Below are 23,395 nucleotides of genomic sequence, written 5' to 3'. Positions count from 1 at the left end.
CTAATAATGTACTATAACGTTAAGGGGACATTGTGTGTTTGCCGGGATATTACCCAGATAGCACACATATGTCTGCAAGATGTCTGTTAAAGATCGTTTTGATCTGGAAAGCATCTGCTGTGTACAACCATCTGACAGGCATCTTTAAAATGTCAGTTTTACATAAATTCTAAATCCTAAACATCATAAAGACATCTAATAGACATCTATTTGACATCTGATAGGAAACGTCCTGCATATGAGCAAACACTCAAAAAAAAAAAAAATAGGCCTACGTCTCGCAGATGTAAATGCAGACGGCAAATAGACGTCTCCGTGATGTACGTGTGCTATCAGGGTAATTGCAATGCGATTTCATAGTTCTCTGTAACTGTTATTTAATTAATTGTCGGGGGGTTTATATTCCTAGAGCATCGATGTGAATTTCACTTCGTATAAAGCTCAACTCGTGTTGTAAAACGATTAAAGGGGTCATATGATGTGATTTCAAGTTTTCCTTTCTCTTTGGAGTGTTACAAGCTGATTGTGCATAGATAAGATCCCTGAAGTTGCAAAGACTAAAGTCTCAAAACCAAAGAGATATTCTTTATCAAAGTTAAGACTCTGCCACGCCCCCCTAAAACGGCTCGTTCTAACACGCCCCCACATATCTACCTCACTATGTGGAAATATTTGCATAATGCAGCCCAAATGTGCAGGCAAAGAAAGAAAAATATTTTGTAACTGATACGGAACTTAATAGGTAGCCAGTGCAGAGACTGTAAAATTGGGGTAATATGATCATATTTTCTTGACCTGGTAAGGACTCTAGCCGATTTCATAGTTCTCTATAACTGTTATTTAATTAATTGTCGGGGGGTTTATATTCCTAGAGCATCGATGTGAATTTCACTTCGCATAAAGCTCAACTCGTGTTGTAAAACGATTAAAGTGAAAACGAAAGCGCGATGTTCTACAGCAGACACACGTCCATCACATGACAACGCGCCGCTGCGCGCAGGCGGCTGGTCGAGCGCCAGGGCGCGTGCCACCACCGGAGCTCGAGATCGCCGGGTGACGGTAGCCTACTGTCTGCGCGTGCTTTAGTCTCATCACAGAATGACGGCGGCAGGACCCTCCTGATGAACCTCTCTTAGCAGTGAACCGGACCGGGATCGTTCAGTCGATTTGGATTTGATCGTCCGGAGATGCACTTTAGGGTCTGATTTTGGACTTCGGTGTACCAGGGATGCATATCTGTCCCAGACGCAGGGAAAGCACTTTCCCTTTATTCATTATGCTATAGCCTACATTCATGCACGCGATTCAGCCTAAACTGGGCGACAAATAAAACTAATTCCTCTGCTTTATCAAGGGAGTTCACGACACGCATTTTCGCAGAAATGGCCCCTTGGATTTGATCTTTATGACCGAGCAAAGCATCTGCTTCATCGCCGTATCGGGTAGCCTATTTAACGCCCCACTGCCGTTATGATGCGTCGTTAGAGTGAAACTGAAGCTGCTCAGGTGAGAAGCATCGGCATCTCCGCTCCCTGTCACCTGAGATGGCCATCAACAAAACCGGCTCCATGCGTGTAAGTTTAGACCATCTGTCGCTCCTGTGAATGAGCCGCGATGCTCTAATGCACTTCACATAATCTATTCTTTATTAGTCTCTGTGTGAGTGCGCGCTGTCTTTAAAGCTACTTGAATACTTCTGTAAATTGATACTAAACAGATAGAATGAACATATTCTTCTGTCTCTTACTACCTTAGTACAGGTAGCGAAGACTGGGTTATTTATCGCACTTTTTTACTCAGCGATAGGGTTGGTTTGTTTTGCAAAGCGGCAAAAGACAAAACTGCAGTGCGCTTATAATAAACAGAACGTTATCGTGCGTTAGTGTGAACGCTAATATGTTTTTTGTTCTTTGTGTGAACGGACCTTTAGTGTTCTCGTTGGATTATAGACTGTAAAAAGGAGTAAACAGAAGCAGGTGGACGTTAGGTGAACTCTCATTTGCCCTCAGTCACCCTTTTTGAGGATTTACTACAGTTTTCTGATTATAATGAGCTCTGTGAAAACTATTTCTCTTATTTAGCATTTGGACTGCAGTGTAATCTTGTTGCTGGCGTAATGTAGGGTAAATTACCTAGAATTGCTCTTTTCGTAATCTTTGTTCTACAGCAGGTTTGTCCTTTGAAGTGCTGGTACACAGTGTGGTCAGCGGCCAGCAGCTGTTTCAGTCTTGTTTACATGATTCCTGTAAATGTAACTGTAACAATGATGGTCTGCCAGCATGTCTTAGAAGTTTCAGGAGAATATCTGGCAATAATTGAATTGGTTTCTCCCTGGTGTTTTGCAGAACACTTGTTTGATGTTGGACTGTCTGTTGTTGTGGTCATCAGGCTCCATTATGCAAGCCCCAAATATGAACCATTAGGGTGTGATCAGATGAGGAAAATAAATTGTTTCTTGAAATTTACAGACATCATGAAATCAAAATTGGAGTTTAATTATTTGTATACATGAGGTCATTTATATGCTATTGCACTCTAAATAATAATAAACCTGTAGTAGATAGATGCACACATTTACAATTTGCAGTCCTTCAATTCAAGGAAAATGGACCACAGTTATTGATGTTTTTATATTGGCGTTCTTGTTTATAGGGCCATAAGCATTTTTGTTGTTAAATTAAATGGCCTCTAGAATGAGAATCCCTGAATTATAATAGTTTCATAATGTCAATAGTTGGTGGATCACAAAACAAGTCTAAAAATCCCACAGATGCACATTGAAAGAGGAACCCAAGTAGTGTGAGGCTTACTGCTAAATGCAACAGAAAATCAGGGCCCTGCGACATTGATGTTTCAGCTTCGTCCAGGGAAGAATTAAAAATTAAACAGCTTTTTCTGAGCCCATCTTGCTGTACCGTAGACGAGAAACTGTATCAGCTGGCTGGCTCAGCTGTTCTCTGTCAGTACGGTATGTCTACCAGTAAGGGTTTAGACTCGTTTTTAATGTTTCAGCACAAATGTTAAACTGAACTGATGGTCAGAGATAGAAAACACATTCTATTCAAGATGACTGCAAATGCATTTAGCTATACTTGTTATTTTGTGTTGGTTGCATTTTGAGTGCAATTTAAAATGCAGGTACATGTTTTTTTTCAAGTGTAGCCACAAGAGGCGCTATTGAGCAGTAGCTTAACCTCCTGTTGTGTTGAAAATCTGGTTTCCCAGAAGACCCCCTCTGGTTTCTGTGCAATTTGCCAAAAATCGACATTAAGAGAAAAACTAAAGATTCGTATAAAAACAGGCTAAAATATGAGACATTTGAACTCTTACACCCTTTGTGTTGTGGGTCAATTCGGCCTGGATATTTTTGTTTAAAATCAGCTGCACAGATACAAAATAAAAACACGTACTTTATGTTTTTATTGACTACTTGTAGTGACTATTTGCACACAGATCATCAAAATTTGTACCAAAAGACTTTCCGAAACACATCTATTTGTTAAAATTTTGCATGTGCATTTATGACCCTGAATGAGAAAGTAACAGCATTTTTAGAAGAAATTAATAGTTTACCAATTTGCAAGCAATTAAATCGAATGTGGGTCAAATTGACCAACACGACAGGAAGGTTTAGTTAAATGACACATTGCTTGCAACCACGTCTGCTTTTGTGTACTTGTTTGGTATGTTTCTGCCAGTGAGATTTATCTGTGAGGTGTTTATATAACTGGCCCGCTCACTGGAGAAAGATCCGCCCCATGATCCTTTTAGCCTGGCCGTGTCCCTCTTCACCCCCTGCTTTTGCAGCCCATTAGATGCATTAAAGCTCATTGCACAAAATCAATAACCTGCTGTGGGTCGTTTGCTAAAACAATTGTCCAAATGTTTTTCTTCTGCGAGGAGAGCAGAAATCAGCCCTAATGCCCTCAGGCTCAGTGAGTGTCACCGCTGGTAATGCGAGCGCGCCCGTTATGAGCTTTCTGTCCATCGTGATTGGAGAGAAACATCTTCGATGGCTTGAAGGGCCCTTGTGGTGAAATTCACCATCTGTTTACATTACAAGAGAAGCATGAGCGCCATCGAAACGTAATGAGAGACAGTGATGTTTTGACAACACTTGAGCACATTTTGACCACCTCATTCGGAAACCAATGTTGTAGATTTGCGCATGAAAGCTTGATGCAAATTTCCTCCTCTGCATCCTCACCCTAGTTTAGTGTTGATGCCAATTGATAAAGTAGACTTTTAGACTCCTGCTTTTTAAGGCAAGACATTACAGGTGAATAGGATAAAAAATATAATAGATATCATACTTCCCCAACTGATCAATCACAGTATAAGACAGCATTTCTGAAATGTTATGTTTAACTACACTGTAAAAAAAAATTCTGTAGTTTTTACAAAATAAGTAACAGGCCAAAAACCTGTAAGTTACTGTAAAATTACATGAAATGTCTGGTTAGATATTTTACAGTTTTTCCCTGTATATAGTACGGGAACTTACTGTTAACCTATTAACAGTTTTTTTCCGTAACGTTTTTACAAAATTTTACAGTTAAAATTACACTTATTTTTTACAGTGTATGCAAATGAGGCATTAATTAAATATGCATTCATTTTAATAAATCTGAACATTGGACAAAGCCAGGTTCAAAATTCTTGTTTCATTTTGTTGACATATTACAATAAAATGTTTTTACTGAGGATATTTTGGATTTCTATTGTTATGCTATAAATCAGACAAAACAAAGCATTTTCACCATGTTTTAGGAACAAAATGTTATAAAACACTGCGAATGATATATGAACAAACCCCTCAGTTTGAACAAACCCCTTCACGCTGTTGTTTTTCTAATCGAGCAAAAAGTGGATGGTGGCTGGGCTGGCAACTGTCAAGCTCTTAACATGATAAACAAGCACCTTAAAAGTGTCATAACAGTAGTCAATATGACTTATGTGCACAAGACATGTGTCCAGGTTCGGCTTAAGTTTGAATATGAAGAAAACATTTCCTTTAGTGTTCCACAAAATTAATAGTCATCAACATTTGGCGAGTAAATGACAGAATTGTACTTTTTGGGTGAACAATCCCTTTAAAATAATCTCGATAGTGACAACGAATGACAAAGTAAAAGCATCATTTAAAGCAAATATTCATCATGATCTGGGTCAGAGATTATGTAAATGTAATCAGCTTTTCTTTTAATAGAATTCAGTGAATTAATATCCCTTTCTGTACTGCAGTAAATCCTGACAAAGTCACATTAATGAGGAAAAAAAATTAACTTAAATGATTTTAGCAAATGGCTGCAATATAACAAAGAGTGAAAAATTTAAGGGGGTCTGAATACTTTCCGTACCCACTGTACATACAGTCTTTCAGTGAGTGATCCGTTATTATGGTTAGAACCCTAATCCATAGAATCTTAATAACAGCAGGATATACCCTGTACATACAGGAAATGATGTCAGATGCTGCACCACCTAAGTTTGTTTCGACTGCTTCAGGATGAACGCATAGCACTAGCTATGTTTCTATCCATGTATTTTTATGCACGTTTTGGGGTAAGATGCTGGATGGAAATGCCAAGATGTGCATAAAAACTTAAACGGCACATAAAAATGGTATGCATTAAATTTTGCACAAGTTTATTTCGCTACATAGCTTCTGTCTGCCCTCCTTTTTTATTCACAGATTCCTTAACTTTCTACAAAGAGCTCAAGCTCAACAAAATAAGCTAGGAAAGCTTTACTCACTGGCTATTTTTGAGTCTTTGGTTTAATGTTTACAGCGCTTTTGCAAGACATCCTCAAGAATAATATGAGGAAGGAATTCAGCAAACGAGACGCATAAAGTGAAAATATTAGCTATTAATCTGCAAATATGTTCAGTTTTTAACATATTTGAGGTGTTGTGCTGCTTTTTATAGACCCTATTTAGCCCCATTTTAAAATAATTGTTTGATTGAAGGATTCAATGAATCATTCATTAAAACAGACACTTGCCGCCACCTACTGGCGTTTTTAGTGTCATATTTATTTATTCATGACAAGCCTAAACCAGCACAAAAACACACTCAGTAAAATATTAATTATCGTCATCGACAAATCCCCCCCAAAAAATTTTTATATTTTGTTAAATATTATAATTTGTCAATATCACACAAAAATTATTTGTCAATATCGCACAAAAAGGTCATCATTTAGGTCAGTGGTCTCAAACTCAATTCCTGGAGGGCCACAGCTCTGCATAGTTTAGCTCCAACTCACACCAGGGGCCCGTTCTTACGTCGCTTATTACATCCGAGATGAAATGTCACATCCAAGATGATATCATCGCGCTAATCAGGATCTGGTTAATTCGGTTCTTCGAACGCATCTGCTGTTGATGATTAGTATGGCTGGATCCAGGATGAGCTCTGAAGAACCAAACAATCCAAGATCATGCCAAATCATCAACAATCAAATCCAGCTAACTGAGTTAGCTACATACGAAGAACGGGCACCTGCTTGGAAGTTTCTAGTAATCCTGAAGAGTTTAATTAGCTGGATCAGGTGTGTTTGATTAGGGTTGGAGCTAAACTGTGCAGAGCTGTGGCCCTCCAGGAATTGAATTAGAGACCAATGATTTAGTTCATTTGGTACACAGACACACATAGATTGTGTACATGCGTGTGTGTGTGTATTGGTTTATGCTGCCTATATTATGAGGACCAAATGTCCCCCCAAAAAATAAATGCATAAAAAGAAATAAAAATTTTAACTTTTGGCATGAAAAACAGCTCATAAACCATAATTCCTTTTAAAAAAAAGCTTATTTTTTGTTAAATAAAAAATGTTTAAAAATTAGACAAATTTTGTAATCATTTGTAATCACAGGACCTCCCACCCCACCATCCCCATCCAATTCGACCACTGGCTATACTCTAAAATGATTTTAAACTACATTTTTATAATTGTTGTATAATTCTTAGACCTGCAGTCTCTCATCAGTTGAGTTACTAATAATTATAATTAATCTGCCAAAAACGTGAAGAAAGAGCTAAAACCTTCAGACGCATGCATGTATGAATGCAGATGCAGACGGCGGCCGCACACACATTATTCATTCTGAAGTCTTAATGTGACTCTGAATAATACATCTGTGTGCAGCAGAGTTTCATCTGAAATGTCCGTGTGATTTCACAGACAGTCATGATTGTGTCTGATTGCTTTCTGAACACTGATGATCCGTGTCAGAACGAGACTTCACTGAAGCTTCCAGCAGAGTTTAGATCTTAAATGTTCAAAGGTGAACTCAAAATGGACTTTATTAAAATTGTATTGATAGTGTTATTGATTCATCAGAAAAAAATACATGTTCATCTTTTAATTTTTATTTTGTTCAACCAGCTCAGATAGAGATGTTTCACCATTGAATCGATTCAAATCAAGTCTTGTCTGTTTTTCAGTAAATATATGGTTTTGTTCTGAAATATGGAAGTAAAATGCATTTGCGTTTCACATTGACATGAATTAAAAGGTCTGAAGAATCATGCTAAACTTAAGCACATTATCTGATATTTGTAGCTCATTTCTTGGTTATATATATATATATATATATATAAACAATAATACAAATAGTAGATGGCATAACAGTATAGTACAGTATGTTACACTGTAAAAAAAAAAAAGTAATAATATGTAAAACAAAAACAGAGTTATACAAGAATTGTAAACACCTGAATGATAAATGATGAATGATTGAGTGCTGCACTATTTTATTTTATTTTAATTTAATTTAATTTACTTTTTTAAAAGACTGACAATACACACTGCTGGTGTAAGAAGTGCTTTTGAAGTGCACTGATTAGTGTTGAGGTATATTTAGCGTGATTTGGTTGGTTTTCTGAGATCCGTTCATAGGATTTTTGTCTTTCTCAGAAGCAAGAGTCCTTCTGCTAATTCAGTTTTTATTACATTTAAGTTGCTCGTTGTTTCTGCCAAAATCACTAAGAGAAATGGATCAGTCCACTCAACCCTCACTAATGACTTCCTGTCTCTCTCTCTCTCTCTCTCTCTCTCTCTCTCTCACTGACTGTGTTTAGTTTCTCTCGTCCACACGCGTCTTTCATTGATCAGTTGTGAGATGTTTAGAGACTCAGGTGTAGTTTTCACTCAGTGAGACGTGTGGACTAGCAATCATTCAGATCTCTTGAAATCTGATCTTCTTCGCACAAAACCCACGATACACGCTGTAATAAACAGTAAAACAAACATGATATTTGGAGCTTGTTTCTGGGGTTTCATTTTATTACCTGGAGCATTGTGTTTGCGTTGATATGCTGTTGCTATGGGTGTGTTTACGTGGTGTTAAGGCATGGCTAGTTGGTTGATAGGATGTTCTGAGTAGTTGCTAGGGCTTTGTTGTGGTTGCTAGGCAGTTGCTGGGGTGTTCTTGGTGGTTGTTAGGCAGTTGCTAGGGCTTAGGCAGTCGCTAGGGTGTTCTTGGTGGTCACTAGGGTGTTCTTGGCAGTAGCTAGGCTTTCGCTATGGCTTAGGCAGTTGCTAGGGTGTTCTTGGTGGTAGCTAGGCAGTTGCTAGGGCTTAGGCAGTCGTTAGGGTGTTCTTGGTGGTCACTAGGGTGTTCTTGACAGTAGCTAGGCTTTCACTATGGCTTAGGCAGTTGCTAGGGTGTTCTTGGTGGTAGCTAGGCAGTTGCTAGGGCTTAGGCAGTCGTTAGGGTGTTCTTGGTGGTCACTAGGGTGTTCTTGACAGTAGCTAGGCTTTCACTATGGCTTAGGCAGTTGCTAGGGTGTTCTTGGTGGTAGCTAGGCAGTTGCTAGGGCTTAGGCAGTCGCTAGGGTGTTCTTGGTGGTAGTTAGGCAGTTGCTAGGACTTAGGCAGTTGCTAGGGTGTTCTTGGTGGTTTCTAAGGTGTTCTTGGTGGTAGCTAGGCAGTTGCTAGGGCTTAGGCAGTCACTAGGGTGTTCTTGTTGGTCTCTTGGCAGTTGCTAGGCCTTAGGCATTTGCTAGGGTCTTCTTGGTGGTTGCTAGGCAGTTGCTAGGTCTATGGTCCCATGAAATTAATTGAATTTTGTGTTTGTTTGCGTTGCTATGGGTGTGTGTTTAGGTGGTGCTGAGGCATTGCTAGGTTGTTGGCAGGATGTTCTGAGAAGTTGATAGGGCTTTCTTGTGGTTGCTAGGGTGTTCTAGGAGGTTGCTAGGGCATTACAATGTGGTTGCTAGGCAGTCACTAGGGTGTTCTTGGTGGTAGCTAGGCAGTTTCTAGGTCTAAGGTTTAAAATTTTTTCCTAATGTTTTTGTCCCCTAAATGCTATTTTATTATTTGTTAAAGATAGTTTTTAAGACATTGGTAGGTAGTTGCTAGGGTGATTTGTGTGGTTCCTAACACTTGGTGGCTGCTAAGTCATTGCTTTATTTTACTCCAATCTTTCCACTCAGATATCAAAGCTCAATTTTGGGTTAACTGTAGTTCTGTAATCATTTTCTATTGTTTACCTCCAATTTTTTAGTTTTACAGTTGCAGAAACAGTTAAAAAATACAGTAAATTTGTGTGAAAGTGTTAAATTCTACATACAAATGTTTCTTTTTAAAAACTCGTCCGTGTACCTCAGTGGCTTTGCTTCGCTCCGGCTGTTTTTCAGATATATGAACTCGTGTTGTTCGGTTCCTGTGTAATGTTGTCTGTAAATACAGCTGTCAGATGGCTTCTGGGAAACGTTCCCGGCTGGAATACCTGAGTGTTACGCTGTCAGTCTGATTTGTGGGTGGGGCCTCATGGGTGGAGCCTTACAGACCCTGTGAAGCATCACGGGAAGGTTTCCAGTGTCATTTTGGAATGTAGTCCCTCAGTTTAACCTGGTCAAATTTGGACCTGAGATGAAAGATGCATGACATTAAAGTGCTGATCATAAATTAGATAATGTTTATATTCAGAACATAGATCTCTTTCTTTAGAGTAGCTTGATACAATAATAACTCACTTCTCTGTTTTGCGTCACTAGATGTTGCAGAAAGAACCATATGAAGACAGTAGAGACCACAAGTCCTGTGCCTTTATATGGATAACCACACACATTAAAGGAACATTTCTCCCAAAAATGAATATTTGCTGAAAATGTACTCGCCCTCAGACTATTCTAGATGTAGATGAGTTTGTTTCTTCATTAGATTTGGAGAAATGTAGCATCACTTGCTCAGCAATGGATCCTCTGCAGTGAATGGGTGCCGTCAGAATGAGAGTCCAAACAGCTGATAAAAACATTACAATAATCCACAAGTAATCCACACCACCCCAGTACATTAATTAATGTCTTGTGAAGCCAAAAGCTGCATGTTTGTAAGAAACAAATTCATCATTAAGGCATTTTTAACTTCAAACCGTTGCTTAAAAATATGAGTCCATTATCCATACTAACACTTCCTTCAGTGAAAAACTCCATTCCCTGTTTTCCTCTCACATCAAAATCCACAACATATTTGTTTAGAGCTGTTTTTGCTTAAACAGTCCTTAATCTGTGTATTTATCTCCTAAGGAGATTGACTTTTTCACTGGTGGAAGCAATTTTATGGATACTTGTATTTTGACTCATATTTGTAACAAAGTTAAAAGCATCTTAATGATGGATTTGTTTCTTACAAAGTTTTTCACTTCACAAGACATTAACTGATGGACTGGGGTGGTGTGGATTACTTGTGTATTATTGTGATGTTTTTATCAGCTGTTTGGACTCTCATTCTGGCGGCACCCATTCACTGCAGAGAATCCATTGCTGAGCAAGTGATATAATGCTACATTTCTACAAATCTGATGAAGAAATAAACTCATCTACATCTTGGATTGACTTTGGGATCATTATTCATTATGTTCTTTATTCTAGAAACGGTATTTCAGTTGCAGTGAATTTAAGGCAGTGTGCTTGTATTATGCACTTGTGAGTGTTTTTGTTTGAATGGTTTCGTTTCCTCTTTGGTTCAGAACAGTCACAAGAGTTCGCAAATGTCATACTGTGTATTCAAACACACAGACATGTAATGGTGCCAAGCTGTAGAGCTCGTCTCTGAGCAGGAAGTTGGTCGAGAGATTTCAAAAGCGAACCATCCACGTGCCCGTGTGTGTGTGTGTGTGTGTTCCTGTGCAAACAGCAATTGTCTCTTGTGTGTCATGTAGAGATTAACAGGAAGCTGTTGCTGTCGTTCTCTGTGAGCGGAAGCCATCGCAGTATATGGTGTCAGTGGCTCTAATAACAGACAGAACCGTGTTTGATCTGAGGAGAACGGGAGAGGAGAGGAGGTGATGGACAGTGAAGGAGATGCGGGAGATTGTTCGCTGGAGGAGTTTCCCTCCAGCCCAGCGGAGGCCGAACATGTGGTAGGAGCTCAAAACCTGCTCGACTCAAGTCGTTCCAAACCTGTATGAATTTAGTTTTTCTGTGGAACATAAAAGAAGATATTTTAAAGAGCATTGGAGTTACTTTAGTATATTTTATTATACTATTGTAGTAGTATTAATAGTTGAGTTATATTTTTAGATTTTCAGTTTTAATTTTAAAGTTTTTGGAACGTTGTTGTGTTGTTGTTACTTATTCTTTATTATTATTTTAAATATTTCAATTTTTTTATGGTAAGACTTCCATTTGTTAACATTAGTTAACTAACATTGAAAAATACTTTTAAAGCAATTATTAATCTTTTGCTGTCAGGTGATGTGAAATCGTAGTAGATTTCAACATTTACTAAAATCAAAAGTTGTATCTGTTTATATTATTTAATGTACCTGAGCTAATATGAACTAATAGTTGTATTTTTATCAACTGAAGTTACCAAAGGTTAACAAATATTTTAAGAAATCTATTGCTCATTGTTAATGCATTAAGCAATGCTAACTAATGGGACCTAATTGTAAGGTATCACTGTTTTTATTGACATTTATTTCAGTCTTAGAAATAAATGAAAATTGTTGCCTTAGCAAACTAACTTAAAATAGATTTCATTTATTTTATTTCAATTAACATAAAAAAATTATTAATTTTTTTAGTTAAAGTTATTGGGCTCCATTGAATTTAAAAAAAAACACTCAGGCATTTATTTGAATATCTTCTATACTTAAAGGGGTCATATGATGCGATTTCAATTTTTCCTTTCTCTTTGGAGTGTTACAAGCTCTTGGTGCATAAAGAAGATCTGTAAAGTTGCAAAGAATAAAGTCTCAAATCCAAAGAGATATTCTTTATAAAAGTTAAGAGTCAGCCACGCCCTCCTAAAACGTCCAGCCCGGTGTCGTCACATGTGGTTGCCGCAAGCCCTCCGGACACTCCTTCGTCAAATCCGCCGGCCGCGCCGTTCTCAAGCCCCCGGCCGTTCCTCACTCAAGCCGCCCGCCTCCGCTGTTTCCTGATCCTGGTAGAGTAGACTACAATGCCGGCAAGGCGGGCATAGAGGAGAAACAATAATGTACAGTATGTGGAAAATAATGTGTTTTTTAACTTTAAACCGCATAAACAATTCATTACACCAAATACACAAAATAATGTTCTTTTTAGCAGCATCATATGACCCCTTTAAGTCTAAAAGGTTTGAAACAACACGAGGATGGATTAATGATGACAGTATTGACATTTTTGGCGTAATTATGCCTTTAAGGCCTGAACTTAACCTTTGTGAGCTGAAGATCATTATGATTGTGGTTCATAGCTGTTGTGATTTTGCGTTTCTGATGTTTCTGAGCTGTGTTTGTAGTGAAACTAATGCTGCTCAGAGCTTAGTGGTGTTCACAAGACATTCGACTTCCGTAATATGACGTGTTTCTGGGTGAAACAGGATATAACGATAAAATTAGGCCAGGACTTGATTGTCTTTTTCTGAATAAATGGTTGGATGCTGAACGTGTCTCTGTGTGAAGGTGGCTGATGAATAAGATGGATTGATGACATGAGAGGAAAGGAAAGTTGTTGCAGAGGAGGAGAAATGTCAAAGCATGAAGATACATTTTTTTTGCATTAGAAACATGATCTGATAGATCATTAGCAATAGATCAGGAATGATCTCTGACTTTTGATGGCAGACTTTGAGATCTTGGCTAATTTTAGACATTGAGATCTTTTCTGAGATAAATGTGAGATTAATTGTGTCTTTTTGAAAGAAGAAACATTCGAGAAGCAGGAGACTTAAGCAAAACTCCACTGAACTTAAGGAACTATTGAGATTTTAAAGAGATTAAAGAGCGTTTTTTCTTCCCTACATGTTTTATGTGTGTGTTGAACGTACTGAAGTGACTTTTCCTGTGTGTTTTGTAAGTGAGCTGCTCATGGCAGAACTTCCTTATTGAGTCACAATGTTCATGTGTGTCGTCAGCTGAAATATAACGCGGCTGAATGTTTCTGCGGTGTCTTGAGTCTGGTACCTGCTCTATTTACACCGCCAGACGTGTGTTTAGTCTTTAAATGGCTGTGTGAACTGTACAAGTGTGTTATATTTCAACTGGGTGATGTTTGATTACAGTTCAGCTCAGTCTGTGCGATTCTCTGTCTCTTGTGTCCGTATTGGCCAACGAAAACAAAACGCAAAAGAGAACTTCTGTATGCGGGTCGACACTATCCATGATGATAAGGTTTCTCTTGATGTTGTTGACTTCCTCTGCATGAGCGCTGAACCGCAGAGCTGCCCTTTGATTCTCCTCACACCACTGCTGACTCATTACTGATCGCTAACAAAGACTACAACAGTAGTTTCAATTACAGCTGCAAAGACCAATTTAAAAGCACTTCATTTCACTGAAACTGTATTAGATCCTCTGGAAAGCCTTGTTGTACTTGAAGTTATTGAAGAAATTATTGCTTGCTAAAACTTTTTGTGATTAATTTTACTGTAAAGCTGCTTTTAAGTAATTTGTATTGTATAAAGTGCTGTATGAATGTAAAAAGTAAAAACTGGTTTAATATATTTTAAAGTCAAAAACTTTTATTCAGCAAGAATGCATTACATTGTAATGTTTCCAACATTAATAATAATCAGAAATGTTTCTTGAGCAGCAAATCAGCATTTTAGAATGATTTCTAAACGATCATGTGACACTGAAGACTGGAGTAATGAAGCTGGAAATTCAGCTTTGATCACAGCAATAAATTACTTTTTAACATATGTTCATATTGAAAACAGTTATTTTAAATTCTAATAATATTTCACTGTTTTTACTGTATGCAGCCTTGGTGAGCAACAGAGACTAGCCCTTTTGTAAACATAAAAACGTGTGTATATATATATATATATTTAACAATTTTTGTGTGCTCTTTTGCAATAAGAGTTCCCTCACTCCTTGCACTAAAAAGCATCAAAATCACTGCAGATACAGACACTTGATCTAATGAGTGACATTCCCAAGTTTAATATTTGATTTCTCTTCTGAAATACACTGGTCTGGACTGTCGTTGGAGGTTTGAGATGTCAGTGTGTTTGGTCTAAGAGCAGGTGGTGTGTTTATGTCCCGCTGTGAGGGAGTTATTTATAGTCGTATTGAATCAATGTACAGCAGAGCACCGTCACTGACCCCGGATCTGTTAAGAGTCTCAGTCTCAGACATCACACTCTTCGTTTCGGTCTTTTGAAATCAATGTGCACTGGTTTGTATCAATCCACCAGGAAACAGTGTTATGTTTACTGCTGCAGTGAGTCTGCAAGATCTGTGTCATTAATACATGGATTTTCAGAGTGTTTATTTATTTATTTATTGAGGAACTCAAAAAGCAAGTAAACTAGATACTCACAGGCATAACTGATACTTCCACTTTTCTTTCAAAGTCATTTCTTTGAAACCATCATTGCTATAATTGGATGGAAATTCAGATTACAGAAACTACACATATTTACTGTACTTCCATGTTCTTTCATTGATGTTTCATCAACTGCAGATTTAACCTGAGTATCTGTCTGTCTGTATGTCTATTGATCTGTCTATCTCTCTATCTTCCGTCTCTGTTTCTGTCATTTGTTCTGTCTATCATTCTCTGTTGTTCTGTCGTTCTATCTGTCCATCATTCTATGTACCATCTCTCTCACTCTTTCTGTCTGTCTATCCTTATATCAATCTATAAATCAGTCAATCTACGTCTCATTCTTTTTTTTTTTTATTAAACTTTATTTGAAAAGGGACCATGTACAATTTTAACATAAATGTTTCCATTTTATGCATTGTACCGAATTTAGCCAATGGCTAGTTTTCATCCGCGGTCCCTTGGCAGGTAATCATAATCACAGATAGACATAAGAACAAAATAACAAACACATACAATACAGTAATACTTATACACATCCCATCAGAGCCAAAAACGAACAGTAAAAATAACGTTCAGTTAAGCCACAACTATATCAGTGTTTACAGATTTGAGTTGCTTTTAAATAATATTTTAGTTTTAATTTAAACATGTCAATAGATGTGCACATCCTTATGTCTTCTGGTAGAGTGTTCCAGTGAATAATAGCTTTCACTGAGAAAGATGATAACCCAAAGGCAGAATGACGAAAAGGAACAACACAATCACTAGTAGATGATGATCTAGTAGATCTTACAGAGACTGTAGAGCGAAAATGCACAAAATCACGAAGTATAGAAGGGGCTAAACCATTAAAAAATTTATATACCATGCACAAATTTGAGAAAAGTCTAAAATTATCAAAGCTCAAAAATTTGTATTTCTCCAAAACCCTACAGTGGTGGTATTGGTTAGGCTTTTTGTCTAGAGCTTTTAAGGTCTGTTTATGAAACTTATAGTCCTCACCAATTTCTTTACATGTTTTTTAAAACTAAGATTTGGATCCAGCGTTAAACCAAGATAATTAAGCTGAGTAACAATTTCTATGTTTTTACCATTTATAAAAATATCTGCATTGGAAGAACACACATTTTAGAAAAAAACATCCCTTTTGTTTTACCAGTGTTCAAGTTAAGACACGATTGCTCTAACCACTGTGTAAAACTTTCCATAGCAACATTTAGCTTTTCAGCTGCTAACTCTGCTGTTCTCGCATGTGTAAAAATAACATTATCGTCAGCCATCTTTAATGCTGAGTCCCTGTTCTTCATCAGCTTCCATAAATTGTCATTGAACCAAGGTAGATTATTTTTATGCCTATTTTTTTCCCTGAACTATTGTAGTAAATTTGTCCCTTACAGAGTTAGTCCTATTGATGAGTGTGTTACAGCCATACTCTTTCTTTCTGTCTGTCCATCATTCTATCATTCTTGTCTGTTTTATCCGTCTTTCTTTCTGTCTGTCTCTATGCATCATTCTATCTGTCTATTATTCTCTGTCTATCAATCTATCATTTTATCTACCTGTCTTAGTTTGTCTCTGTCTATTGTTTTGTCTGTCTATCTAGCTATCTATCATTGTATCTGTCTCTGTGGATCTTTCTATCTATCAATCTATCCATTATTCTATCTGTCTGTCACTATCTGTCTCAATTTTTTTCTGTCTGTCTATCATTCTATCTATTTATCATTCTGTCATACATAACCTCAGCCTGCCATGACCCCTCCTGTTTCTCCTAGGATTCGGATGGTTTTTCCGTCCTGGAGCAGCTGGGACTGGACCAGAACTCTGATTTCTCAGACTCCTGCGTGCAGCAGCGGTTGGATGAGCAGCGAGAGAGGATCCGGAGGGAGATCCGGAAGGAGCTGAAGATAAAAGCGGGTGCGGAGAACCTGCGACGGGCCACCACTGACAAACGCAATGCCCAGCAGGTGGAGAGCCAGTTACGCAGCTCCAGCCGCAAACTGGACTCGCTCCACGCTCAGCTGCAAGAGCTGGACGCCCACATCGTAGTCAAGGGTCACGATGACAGCAAAGGTCAGGGGTCATCATTATTATCTTATCTTTATACATGTAATAAATTAGTTTAATGTAAATTTGTGATAAAATTGTCATTTGATGATTTTTGTGACAATTTTGAAAATTGTGATTTGTTGTCTATATAGTTACAGTCCTCATAATCCTGTTAGACCGTGGCCCTAGATGAATGTTTGACCCTGTCTTTGACCCGCAGATGACCTTCAGTCTCTTGGAACGCCAGGTCGCTCCTCAGCCAATCAGGACAGGATTAAGGCTCTGGAGCGACAACTCAACATCGAACTGAAGGTCAAACAGGGGGCAGAGAACATGATCCCCATCTATGCCAATGGGGTTACCAAGGTACTGACTGTCTACTGTATATATCTATCTATCTGATTGTCTCTCTCTCTGACGGTTTATATCTGACTGTCTAACTATATATGACTGTCTGTCTGTCTATCAATCTGATTATCTATCTGGGTGTCTATCTGAATGTTTATATGACTACCTGTCTGAATGTCTATATCTGTCTGTCTGTCTGACTGACTGTCTGTTTGGATGTCTATCCATCTGACTGTCTTATCTGTCTAGAAGTCTGTCTATCTGACTGTCTGTCTACATGTCTGTCTTTCTATCAGATTATCTATATGTCTATCTATCTATCTATCTATTATCTATCTATCATCTATCTATCTATCTATCTATCTATCTATCGCTCTGACTGACTGTCTGTCTTTCCATCTGATTATCTATCTGGATGTCTATCCATCTGACTGTCTATCTGGAAGTCTGGATGTCTATCTGACTGTCTACAGTATCTGTCTGGATGTCTATCTATCTATCTGACATTTTACCTTGATGTCTCCATCTATCCATCTTTCTGTGCTCCAGGATAAAAAACTGCTTCAGTCAGCTCAGCAGATGCTGCAGGACAGTAAGACGAAGATTGACATCATCCGTATGCAGATCCGTAAAGCCATGCAGGCCACCGAACAGACAGACGACATTCAGGGTATGTCTCACCGCTACAGACGTGTTCTGTCAGTCTCACTCCGACAAATAAGAGTTTAGCAGCTTATCATGATCATAGATCTCTTTAATGGCTTAAACGCAGTGTAAAGATCCCTTAACATAACATCCCTCTGTTTGCCTCTCTGGAGGGAGTCTCATTTCACATAGTCAGACTTCTTCAGCATTAGGCAAGGCAAGGCAAGGCAAGGCAAGGCAAGGCAAGTTTATTTTCCCAGAGAGTTTTTTGTTTTAGTGTTTGTGCCAAAAATATGTTGTTTGAGCACTGTGCTGATCTGCTGAAGTAAAAATCTTAGAAAAATCAAAGAAAAGTACAGAAATAGGGAGCAAAGCGCAGAGCAGTAAGCAAGAACGTCCGAACAGTAGCGAAGCCGGAAGCTGAAAGTGAAAGTGAAGTGAAGTGAAAGTGAAGTGACATGTGGCCAAGTATGGTGACCCATACTCGGAATTTGTGCTCTGCATTTAAACCATCCAAATGCACACACACCCGGAGCGTTAGGGTTGCTCAAGGGTTTCACCTTAGACGTGGTATTGAAGGTGGGGAGAGTACTGGTTATTCACTCCCCCCACCGTCAATCCCTGCCGGACCTGAGACTCGAACTCGTGACCTTCGGGTTACAAATCCGACCCTCTATCCATTAGGCCACGACTGATGGTCTAATTAGTCTTGTCCATACTGCAGCCCAGGTTCACTCAACAGTGCTATTGTGATATAAGGCTACTAAAATGATTTGCATTCAGTGTAATATTGCATAAATGGTGAGGACACGAATCCATATGTTTTGCAAACCAGTCTGCTGTCATCTCGTCAAACAGTCTAATTCTGGCAAGTGACAAATGACTGTCTGTCTTTCCAAACTGCTGTTTGTCTGTTTAGACGAACACAAAAGGAGAAATTAAGAACATTTAAACTCATCTTTACTATACAATGACAGTTCTTTTAAACTTGTGTGAGGAACAGACCCAAATTTAATTCACTATTCACCGTCAATCTTTGCAAACCAATGGCATTTGCCTGCAACAACACCAAACGTTTTGCAAATGCAAATCCAGAATTTTGGCATAAAGGAAGACTTTCAGTCAATAATGAGTTAAGTTTGAGTCTGTTTCTCACACAATGACTTCAGAAGACTTATAATATAGTGCACAAGTTGTATGGACTGGTACTTTTAGTACCAGTAGATGCTTTTTGGAGTGTGACATTTTTTGGCTGTTGTATAGAAAAGAGCTGTGTGAAAATGTTTGGATGTACTATCCCTTAATGAAGTTATTTCTCAATGCCTTCATTGATAGAGAGTAAAAGAGTCAGATTTAAAGAAAGACGTGAGATGTAAACAGAAAGATGAGAGCTGGAGGGAGGAAATGGACAGAGCTGAAGCGTGCGGCTCTAATGGACACTAATGGCGTGTTTCGGCGCTGAAGTCTCATGTGTCCTGGGGCTGGACGGCAGCGGCTGGTTAAGAATAGATTTATTAATGCCGCTCCACCCTTCGGCCATCAGCGTCCATTGCCGGGCCGCTCGGGGAATGACGTTTGACATCCTGTGAGGGGATTTGAGGATGGGTCTCTCCATCAGCGGGAGCTGCAGTTTCACTTGATAATTCTTGTTGATCCATAACATCTGTTTTTGTTTCATTTGGTGATAATTCTGCTCTTCCAGAGTTTTGTTTAAGGTTAGAGAAAGATCTTGTCCTGTCAGTTCGATTCATCATAATGTTGATTTTAAGAGCTAAAGTGCTAGAAATCACGGTTCACGTCATTTCTAATTCGTCATTTTAGAAATGGAAAGTCAGGTCAAGTGCATTGCATTTCTTGCACTGCTCTCTGGCTGTATACTGCACTTTTTGGCAGCTGTAGTCATTTATATTGGTACTCCATATATTCTGTGCATGGCATACTTAGTGCATACTGTGAATATAGTATGAGCAGTTTGCCATTCTGTATATATCCTGCAGGTTTGTGAGTGTGTGAAAGGGTCTGTTCTTCAGCTGCTGTTTCTGTCAGGTGGAGGGTTTTTTAGGAGGTCCATGTCTAACTTAGTGTTATTTCAGTATTGTTAATTTCCTATTATTGTATTTATTAATATTTCGATTTAAATATTATTTTGTTTTTATTTATATATATATATATATACTGTTTTTATTTTAATCTTAGTTTAGGTTTTAGTTTCTTATTTTTAACTTAATCTTAGATTTAGTTTATTTTTAATGTTTTATTTGAGTTTCATTTTAGTTTACAGTTTTACACATTTTAATTCTTCAACTTAAACTAAATGAAAATCAGAAATGTTCCTGTGACTACTAACTGAAATAAAATAGGTTTACTTTTTATTTTATTTATTGTCAAATAATGTTTATTTTAATTTTAGTGTAAGTTTTAGTAATTTTGTTGTGTGTTTTTGATTATTTTAATGTCTTTTTTAAAGTTTTATTTCAGTTACTTTCATTTCCAGTTGTAGTCAGTTTTGTTCTTCAACTTAAATGTATTTTATTTCAATTAGTTGCCACAGCAACATTTCTGGTTTTCATTTAAAGTTGTATCAGTTGTTAAATATTCCTAATTACAATCATAAATCAAACACAGGCTCATTACAGATTTTCACTCAGTGACGGCGGTCTTGTGATAGTGTGTTTCTATTAATAGCATCACCCAGCAGGATCTAATGCATGTGTGTGTGTGTCTCTGCAGGTAAGCCGGATCTGTGTGGGGTGGAGCTCCGTATCGAGGAGCTCTGGCATCATTACCGTGTTGAACATGCCATGGCCGAGGGCGCCAAAAACATGCTGAGACTTCTGGGAGCTGGAAAAGCACAGGACAAGAAGGCCATCGCTGAGGTGTGAGAAACACACATGCACCTCCTCAAATACCTTAGGAGAAACAAAAGCTGACACAGATTACACACAGAAGCTGGCATTTGTTTGGATCTGAGGAATGAGGGTGAAGGTTTTGTTTGTGTTCTAGGCTCAGTCTCGTCTCAGCGAAGCGTCCCAGCGCTTGGATCTTCTGCGAGTGTCGTTAGAGCAGCGTTTGGTCAGTCTACCGGAAGATCATCCAAAAGTGTGTCTGATTAAGGAGGAGTTAGTGTTGGCGTCGTCTTCGGCCTTCAGCTCCCGTCACAGCGCCCCCTACGTCCACAATCAGTACAGCACCCTCAGCAAACCCTCGCCGCTCACCGGTACATCACTAACATGAGAGTCAAGAACCTGTCCACAACAACGAATTTTTAAAAAATATATATATATAAATACAAAATTTTAAATACATAAAAAAAAATTTAATCATAAAATATGAATTTTAATGAAATTATTCATGTAAATACCCATTGACTGCCAAGTAAATTACACTGTCATGGTCCAGAAAAGTATGAAAGACATCGTCAGAATAGTCCATCTGCCATCAGTGGTTCAATCTGAATTTAATGAAGCGACAAGAACACTTTTGTCTCCTCTACGTCAGCGTAGCGCCATTTTGGAGAATATCCGCTGGATGCAAATAGCGTACGTTGTTCTGTGTCAGCCGCGCCACAAGGTTATTTACTTGGCAGTCAATGGGACAGTCACAACAAGCCTCCCGGTTTTCATCCAAAATATCTTAAATTGTGTTCCGAAGACGAACTAAGCTTTTACGGGTTTGGAACGACATGAGGGTAAGTGATTAATGACAAAATTTTCATTTTGGGCTGGAGTAACCCTTTAAGCCTAATTCTAATACAGTAATGTGAAAATCTCAGTTGATTACGATATTAGGATATTGTAAACATCAAAAGAAAGAAAAACAATTGTTTGCTTTAAAAACTATATAAAAACAAATCTACACAAAATTTACTTTATGATAGTAAAGGAGTAATTCATTCATGACTGCAGTGGTAAAAACACTAATAATAATATATTATAAAATATTATTACAAAATATTTGTATAAATGAAATTAATTTAATCATAAATTGCATTATTAATAGAAATGAATAAAATATTAAACCATTATTATATATTTAATTAGCTTTTTATTTATATTATTTAATTAAACACATTTTACTCAATTGTAATTACTGTAATGTGAAAAATTCACTGTTTCATGACTGCAGTGGCAAAAAAAAAAATAGCTATAATAAAACAGACTATAATACTGATGAACACATGAAAGTATTTATACTTAATGGTAGTATTATAATTATTCGTAATGGTGAAAAATGTATGTAATGGGGATAAAATTTCACAATGCAAAAAAAAAAGGGCTCCTAATGGTCCTAAAAGAGGCTTCTTGTTTTGTTTTGTGTTTTTAAATGCAAGATTTTTTATTTTTTTTTTGGGTGAAATATGATTGTGTTTTTATTTCACATGTTTTAGAGAGCCATCACCTAAATAACTGTAATGTAAATGTCATGTCGAATGCGGCGTCCTCATGCTGACCGTGTGATGTGCCTGTCCCGCTCAGGGACACTGCAGGTGCGTCTGCTGGGGTGTGTGGGCTTGTTGGAGGTCGTCCCGGGCCGCAGTCGCGCGTCTCCGGTGGTATTGCCTCACTTCAGTCCTGGAGACGGCCGACCCTTCAAACTCTCTCTGAGCAGCAGAAACAGCAGCTTCAGCCTGAAGATTCCCAGCAAGAGCGAAGAGCTGTCCTGTGAGTGTCCTGTGCAGTTCCGATGCAGTTCCAGTGTTTGGTTTATTTTTTTAAAGAAATTAATACTTCTATTAACCAAGGATGCATTCAATTAATCAAAAGTGACAGTAAAGGCATTTATAATGTTACAATAGATTTCTATTTCACATAAATGCTGTTCTTTTGAATTTTCATTCAACTATGAATCCTGAAAAATAAAATGTCACAGCTTCCACAAAAATATTCAACTGTTTTCAATCAGAAATGTTTCTTGAGCAGCAAATCAGCATATTAGAATGATTTCTGAAGGATCATGTGACGCTGAAGACTGGAGTAATGATGCTGAAAATTCAGCTTTGATCACGTTAACATATAACACAGAAAAAAGTTATTTTAAGTTGTAATATTATTTCACTTTGTTACTGTATTTTTTTGATCAAATTAATGAAGCCTTCTTGAGCAGAAGAGATTTCTTTAAAAAAAAACAACAACTAATTATTCCAAAAGTTTGAGATGTGGGCGGTCATATGTTAATGAGCTCTCAGATGTTCCATCTAAATATTTATATTTATAAAGCGAAGTAATTTTTGCAGTTTTTATCTTCTGAATTTACTAGTTTAAAGTTTTGAAATTCAGTGTGTCACATAGCCTCAAACTCATGTCCAAAGTGCACAAAAAGATGATTATTTTTCCATAAGCCTTTTAAAGTATTGTAAGTAGAGTGTTTTGTTGATGGATGTATTTAGCGACAGTAAGTGACCGTCTGGTGTGTTTTTCGCGTGTGTTTAGCGGAGATGAGCGCCGTGTTGAAGCTGGAGAACTGTGTGGTGGGACAGACGTGCTGGAGGAGTGTTGGTGAACAGACGTGGGATCAGACCTTCACTCTGGAGCTGGAGAGAGTGAGTAACACACACACACACACACACACACACACACACA

The 23,395-nt window shown here is 37.9% G+C and overlaps 1 protein-coding gene across 4 annotated transcripts in view; it reads left to right on the top strand.

The window, feature by feature from the left end:
* Positions 1-1,053: 1,053 nt before the first annotated feature.
* LOC107755614 (serine/threonine-protein kinase N1-like) overlaps positions 1,054-23,395 on the top strand; it is a 35,302-nt gene continuing 12,960 nt past the window's right edge. For 3 of the 4 annotated variants that reach the window (XM_016572504.1, XM_016572505.1, XM_016572503.1), the window contains exons 1-8: positions 11,149-11,374; positions 16,550-16,847; positions 17,044-17,189; positions 17,721-17,841; positions 20,547-20,692; positions 20,820-21,033; positions 22,292-22,477; positions 23,246-23,355. In XM_016572504.1, coding sequence (XP_016427990.1) covers positions 11,300-11,374; positions 16,550-16,847; positions 17,044-17,189; positions 17,721-17,841; positions 20,547-20,692; positions 20,820-21,033; positions 22,292-22,477; positions 23,246-23,355 — 1,296 coding nt within the window. In that variant the 5' untranslated portion in view covers positions 11,149-11,299. Of the gene's footprint in view, positions 1,575-11,148; positions 11,375-16,549; positions 16,848-17,043; positions 17,190-17,720; positions 17,842-20,546; positions 20,693-20,819; positions 21,034-22,291; positions 22,478-23,245; positions 23,356-23,395 lie in introns of those variants that run through there. The other variant, XM_016572506.1, reaches the window with a different exon arrangement.

Source organism: Sinocyclocheilus rhinocerous, unplaced genomic scaffold (genome assembly GCF_001515625.1).
Source record: "Sinocyclocheilus rhinocerous isolate Xijiao unplaced genomic scaffold, SAMN03320098_v1.1 scaffold802, whole genome shotgun sequence".
NCBI lineage: Eukaryota > Metazoa > Chordata > Actinopteri > Cypriniformes > Cyprinidae > Sinocyclocheilus > Sinocyclocheilus rhinocerous.
The sequence above is the reverse complement of the archived record's forward strand: the minus strand, read 5'-3'. Positions and strand labels throughout refer to the sequence as shown.